Source organism: Theobroma cacao, chromosome 9 (genome assembly GCF_000208745.1).
Source record: "Theobroma cacao cultivar B97-61/B2 chromosome 9, Criollo_cocoa_genome_V2, whole genome shotgun sequence".
NCBI lineage: Eukaryota > Viridiplantae > Streptophyta > Magnoliopsida > Malvales > Malvaceae > Theobroma > Theobroma cacao.
The window spans coordinates 17,405,694-17,412,536 of NC_030858.1; the positions used below are offsets into that span (position 1 = coordinate 17,405,694).

The 6,843-nt window shown below is 33.9% G+C and overlaps 1 protein-coding gene across 1 annotated transcript; it reads left to right on the forward strand.

Moving 5' to 3' along the window:
- On the forward strand, window positions 1,277-5,250 carry LOC18589459 (plant intracellular Ras-group-related LRR protein 6). Its single transcript, XM_007014441.2, has 3 exons — window positions 1,277-1,599; window positions 3,969-4,138; window positions 4,322-5,250. Exons 1-3 carry the CDS (start codon window positions 1,390-1,392, stop codon window positions 5,004-5,006), a joined length of 1,065 nt encoding a protein of 354 aa, XP_007014503.2. The 5' UTR covers window positions 1,277-1,389; the 3' UTR covers window positions 5,007-5,250.

Consider the following 6,843-nt stretch of genomic DNA (forward strand, 5'->3'; position numbering starts at 1 on the left):
ACCGATAGCTTTAAAAAAATTATTTTACAAGAATATTGTTTATTTTATTGAATATTTTATTATATTCAAATGGTCAAATTTTCACTTCAATGAACGTTTTAGATACTTAAATTTTTTTTTAAATCATTAAATATATATTTTCAGCTTACCTACTACAGGTTTAGCAAGTTTCGAGATTTTCGACAAAAATGACGAAAATGCCCCTGTGAGCAAAAAAAAAATGTGTTATGTTATGATTTGAAAAGGATTTGTAATCCTTCGTATTTTGATTATTTGATAACTATTGCTCACCGGGGAAGTGCGAAAGCTGATACGAGAGTCTTGCGAGGTTTCGATCGACATTCAGGGTGAAGAATGTTTGTCGAGGTTTCGAGGCGGTTGTCACGGGCTCGATGGGAAGTTTCGGATCGTGACATAAGACATATATCTATGTCACTTTTTTTTTGGATTCTATTTGCTTCAGTTATAGTATGCAAAAAAGTTAGTGACGTATAAACCTCAAAGATAAGTCTAGTGATTGATCACATTTTGTACTAATGAAATCAATTCATTAAGTAATCATTGGAGTATGACGAGATTATCAAACTTATATTAAGTTTTTCTGCAACAAAACAACATTTAAGAAGAATTTGAAGAAGGTGGAGAGAATAATTGCAAATTGTTTTTCTTTTTGTTTTTTCACACAATCTTCAAAAAATCAGATAATCCTATTTATAAGTAAAGATGCTTATTCCCGACACACATAAGACAACTATCTATTCCTAACAAACATAATTATTTAAATAAATAAATTTAATAATTTGGATAAACATAATTATTGTACAATCAGAATCATTCATTTTCATTATTGTTAATGCCAAGGCTCAGCACAAACAACCGAAAAGATAAGAGTATGCAAATGCCGTCCTTAGAAAGAGTTGAAGTTGGTGACAGCAGTGATTCGTTTTCAGTCTTCCCCAGGGGCCATGATTGGTTGGTAGGTAATTTCATATAACGTGTGTAAGTACGATATGATAAAAGTAATCCAAGTTGGATTTAGTCTAAAGACTGAATAATGAGACAGGAGATCGAGATCCGCGGGCAGCCGAAGAGAAACTAAAGGACGGGATGGTTTGACTTTATCAAGTGGGAGACATGGCCACGCAACCCCCTAAACATACGGCTCTTTGTACTTTTTCTTCTTTCTGTTTCAGTCTTTGGACATACGTCATGCACATCTCTTGTCCTATTCTATTTCTTCCTCACTGCTCCTCCGTACGTCCTTGCAATTAATTCCCCTTATAAAACCAACAACGATTCAAATCAAAATCCCTTTTCTTTGCTTTCCTCGTCTTCTTTTCTTTCTCTTCTACTACAAATTCTGACACTTTTGGGACAAGTCTTAATAAAATGATGTACGAACAGCAACAGCAGCAGCAGCAGCAGCAAGTGAGAATGGCCATGGGTTTGAGCGACAAGGGAGATCACAGAAGAAGATGTATAGAGGAAGAGAGGCTTGAGATTGTGGATTTGAGTGGGATGTCGCTGGATTCTCTTCCAAATCCTTCTCTGAATTTGGCTACTATTTGCAAGTTAGACCTCTCTAACAATAATCTCCAGGTATCCCTTTCACCTTTCAATTATTCCCTCATATTAGGTTCTCAAAACTTTTTGGATCACATGCATGATCAAATACAAGCACGCACCTGTGTTTCCTGTTTGTGAGGATTGGTATCGGTGCATGACTCATCACTACTCGGAAACGAAGGGCCTCCAATCCCTTTGGTCAACTTATCATTCTATATATATATATTCCTCCCTCATAAGCTAAATACATCTATAATCACCGATCATGTATAATAGCACAAACCATAAACTATCCATATATTTTTTTATTAGTGAACAAAAACTGTTCAAATAGAGAGGAATAAGATTCTAAAATTCTCGTATTTCACCTTTTTATGTTATTAACAATAATTATGAGCCTTTAAAAAAAACAATAATTATGAGTAATATTAGGATCATATTCTAAATTTTTTTTTATCGTATGGTTAGTAATCATATTGATTTCATATTTAAGTTTTATCAATCGATTTTTTTTATTGGTTAAACTTACAATTTATACGTACATGAAGGAAATTAAGGCCCTCTTAATAAATTATCTCTCTATATTTTCTGGCTTTTGTTTCCTTCATATCGCTCTCACATCTTACAGTACTTGATTACAAATGTTCAACAATATTTGTATCTGATGCAGTTATCCTATTTCAGTCAAAGCAGCCTAAAAGTAGTTAAAAACCTTGGTTACTTTAATTGTCGTTTTCAAGTTCTGCCGTCCATTGTTAAATATATAAAATTTTTTCCATCCACAAACAAGTAAATTGCCTGTCTTATGTTTATTTTCTTTTAAAATCCTTTAATATGAAGTGCAAACAAAGAAAACAAGTAATTATATGTGCTAGAGAGAAACGACAGCGCTTCAATAGAGCTATATTAATTCTCTACTTAAAACATAAAATGTCTTAAAATATTATAAAAGAAAAAAAGAATATCCTATAATATTTATAGGAATGTAAATAAAATAAAAGATTTTAAATTAATTCTCGTTTACTAGTTATACATAAATCAGGGTGTTTGTTAATTAATTCACCTGTTCTTTGGGTGCGCCTATTATCGAGTGCCTAAAATTGTACTTGATTAAACTTTAGACACCCGATAAGCCGCAGTTAATGCTTTTAGTAGAAGGCCACAGCCTTAATTTTTTACTTTACGGGGTATAGTGCACGTTTCATTCGTGAATATATTCTTACAGAAGTACCTTTTGAACACAATCCTTTTTAACAACACTTACATTTGGTCTCTCTCTTTTTCTTTTTTTGCTTTTTTAGTTCTATTGTTTATTAAATAATTAAAACGAATGAATATTCCTCAAGTAAATAACTTGACTCAATTCTAATATAATAATATATATTTTAGTTTAAACTTGAGATTTCACTTTATAAATAAAAGTAAATGTATTTTGTTTTCTTATATTCATTCATGTATCACTATCATTTTAGGATTGAATATAAATTAAGTATTAAACTTAAAAAATTAGGATTTAGTTAGCTATACTATAGCACAACTAATAAGTACTAACACAAAAACAAGGTAAAATATAAAAATAAATAATACGAATATGATGTTTGCTAAAAATACTAACAAATATATATAATTATTTTTCAATTTCCATTTGATTATTGTTTCTTTTTGAAAAGTAAAATAGTTAAGAAAATTATATTTTATATTAAAAAAATCTTTTTGCGTATTGCTTTAAACATATTTTTTACTTTTTATTTCTTAGAATAAAAATTAAGTTACAAAAATAAATAAAAAATTATCTTTTTGATGTAGATCTCCTGAAATACACTCCCGTCATTAACGGCTGATTTGTGGAATCACGGTTAAGGTTTGATACATGATGCTATATGTTTACTCCTATGTTTAATGACGTGGGAATAATAAGGAGCAGCTTCTCAGTCTGCTATATTTCTTTCTTTCTTTTTTCCTTTTCCAAATTGTTTTCTTCATTGCTTCTCCCATTTCGTCATTTGTTCAAGTTAATTATCAAAGTGATAAGGATCAAATCTGATATTGCCCACCAGCATACGCTTTGGCAGATTTTAATATTGTTATCCCTCGCCAATTTGAGCTCTTGTTTTGTATATTTTCATCATCATTGGTCTTGGATTTTGTACCCGCCCTTTCCGACTGCCAATTGATTGTGACTTTATAAATATAAAAGTCTAGCTCTGATATGGAATGTAAGGCTAGAGTCGTACGAAATTTTGAGGTTTGAAAGTACGGTTTTGTTGCTGCTGACCAAGGGCCGGCTGCAAGTATTCAAGCAACATTCTTTAATTTGTTTGACTGTTTAATAACCCCATTAATAAGTTGTAGTAGTAATATTTTGTGGATATAATATTCCTTCCTTTGAATTGACTTGACAGAGCATACCTGAGTCCCTGACCGCCAGATTACTCAACGTGTTGGTGTTTGATGTGCACTCCAATCAGCTTAAGTTTCTCCCAAACTCCATCGGTTGTCTGTCTAAGCTCAAGATTCTCAATGTTTCGGGCAACCTTCTCCAAACTCTCCCTAAAACTATTGAAAATTGCAGGTTTGTATTGTACATAATGGAATGGGAATAGGATTATCATTTGCCTTTATTATTACTGCATTTAGATATATTCATGTTTTATAATCTGGTATTTTGAGTATCTTAATTAATATTTTTGTCAATATACATCTATGGACCTAACTAATAAATTGTTAAGCTGCAAATATCTCTTGCATTTGGCAGGTCATTGGAAGAATTAAATGCTAATTTCAACAAGCTTACCATGCTGCCAGACACTATTGGATTTGAGTTGATCAACCTGAAGAAACTGTCAGTGAACTCAAACAAGCTGATTTTCCTTCCCCAATCCGTCACGCACCTGACTTCCCTACGTGTTCTGGATGCACGCCTGAATTGCCTCGGGTCTCTCCCTGAAGACTTGGAGAACTTAATCAACCTGGAGGTTCTCAATGTAAGCCAAAACTTCCAGAACCTTGAAAACCTACCATACTCCGTTGGCCTCCTCGTTTCTCTTGTGGAATTGGACGTTAGTTACAACAAAATAACAAGCTTGCCTGACTCCATCGGATGCCTGAAGAAGCTTCAGAAGCTTTGCGTGGAAGGGAACCCCATGGTTTCACCACCAATGGAGGTTTTCGAGCAGAGCTTGCATGCTGTGAAGGAATACTTGAGTGAGAAAATGAATGCAGGGCACAAAAGCCCCCAAAAGAAGAAATATTCATGGGTTGGGAAGTTGGTAAAATGTGGGACCTTCAATGGGCACATGATGAGGGGCGGAACCCACGGGGAGCGAGAGGGGTTCGTCATGTCGGAATATAGGTCCATCGAAGGGCTAGCTTCACCTCGGTACATGGGGATGTTCTCACCGCGCCGGCTCTTCTCGCCCCGTACTTACTTTAGCGGATGAGGAAAAGAAAACTCTTCTACAGTTTGAAAATGTTTGCTTGAGTGGTTTATATTATATTCAGTGATTGTAGATTAATTTGGGATGATAAACCATATATAAGCAAGTGGGTTTAAGTTTAGCATGGCTGAAATTGCAAGTCTTCCATGTCTGTATTTGATCTGTAGATGAGCATGGTGTATATATCATGTATCCTACTCCAACAACTTTTATTAATTGCTCTCGTCCTTGCTTCTTTAATTATATTTTTATATATTGTACATACTATTTTGATCATTAGTCAAATCAACTGAGTTTGCTGCTCAGTAAAAATGTATATAGACACAACTATGGCTCATGTTGTGTTGTCCGAATGGAGTCTCTTGAGCAGTGAATGGTATAATTAGGTTTTTTCTTTTTTATCATTGCTTTCCTACTTATTATTATAGCAGTAGGAAAATTATGTAAGTAGTTTTTGTCGTGGGATCATCTACATATAGGATTAAAAGAGGTTCAAATTCGAATAACCTTTCAAAAGTAGTCGAACGGGTGCAAGGAGAAATGAAAACTGTGAGATTGGCATGTGCTTGGAGTTTATAAAAAGCTCTTGCATATCAAGATATTGTAATCAACTGTAAACCGTGGGCACTGTTAGGGATTAAATCTTTGCTGAATGTACAACTTTTAAGAGGCTTGGGAGTGTAAACAACGGTGAATTTCACTTTGTTTATATGGGGTGTAGAGTGTTGTTGAGGTTTTATGAAATATGATTTCATGTTTGTGGTGTGGTTGTCGATGTAGCTGCCTATAGCTGTGAGAGTCATTACTCAAATGAGTTTTCAAAGCTGTCCAATTTTGAAGCAGTCTTTTGGGCTTTACAGTTGAGCTATATCTTTAAATTATCTTTTTATGAATATTGAGAATTAGATTTTAAAGAAGATACCGAAAATCCATTAACATGCAAACATGTGGCTGCCTTCATAAACATTAATTGCATATTCCACTAAAAGCTTGCTTTAGTCAGCTCAGATGTATTATTGCAATCATTGATTCTATACCAAAAAATTCCAATGAGTGATTGGATGACAGATGGTTAGAACAATATTCAAGTTATTTTGAATATAATCAAAGTGAAAGCTTCAAATAAGTAGAAGGAGAACTACAAAAAGAGGATTCCGCACTGTATTTGGGGAAATTTTAGGAAAACCGGATGTTGGACGTTTCACACTGTTGTTGGTATAGATATTGGGAGTAAACTTGGCAATTTGATTTTAGTCACACAATTAAAGGTTCTCACCCTTGTTATTTACTGAAGAGATGAGGAAGGACACCAACTTAAAAGAACTTCTTGAGTTAAAACCAAACTTGGAATTAAAGGTGCTAGAAAGATAAACAAGTAACCGAAAAGATATACAAATCCTATTAGGTAAATTAAGTATTGAAAAGCAAACAAATGCTGAAAGGTCAAGGTGCTTGAAAGGAAAATTGAACTGAAAATTAATGTTGCTAAAAAGGTAATTAAACTTTGAGAGATAAAACAATTGCTTTAAGATAAAGGCTTAAATCTTAAAGCAATTGTTTTATCTTTCAAAGTTTAATAAATGAGGAGAGTACGGTGATGTGTGCACGATGGTGGTGACTTCGGCAAAAGACGACCTTAGAGATTTAAAAATGATGAGAGTACGAGTGATGCGTGCACAGCCGGTGGCAACTTTCAGCGGATGACGACCTCAGAAGATTGGTAGTCAGGCTACCGGAGAACTTATAAATAGTGGAAGATAGACTATTTTTGGTGTATGTGGGAAATTTAAGCTCAAGGTCTTCCTGAAGACAATTGACTGAAATCTTCCATGATTTGGGA

Bases quoted from the DNA above. Each gene is read 5' to 3' on its own strand.
- LOC18589459 (XM_007014441.2), top strand. From the start codon at position 1,390: ATGATGTACGAACAGCAACAGCAGCAGCAGCAGCAGCAAGTGAGAATG. The intron at 1,600-3,968 runs GTATCCCTTTCA...TTGACTTGACAG, and splicing joins TCTCTAACAATAATCTCCAG to AGCATACCTGAGTCCCTGAC. The intron at 4,139-4,321 runs GTTTGTATTGTA...TGCATTTGGCAG, and splicing joins AAAACTATTGAAAATTGCAG to GTCATTGGAAGAATTAAATG.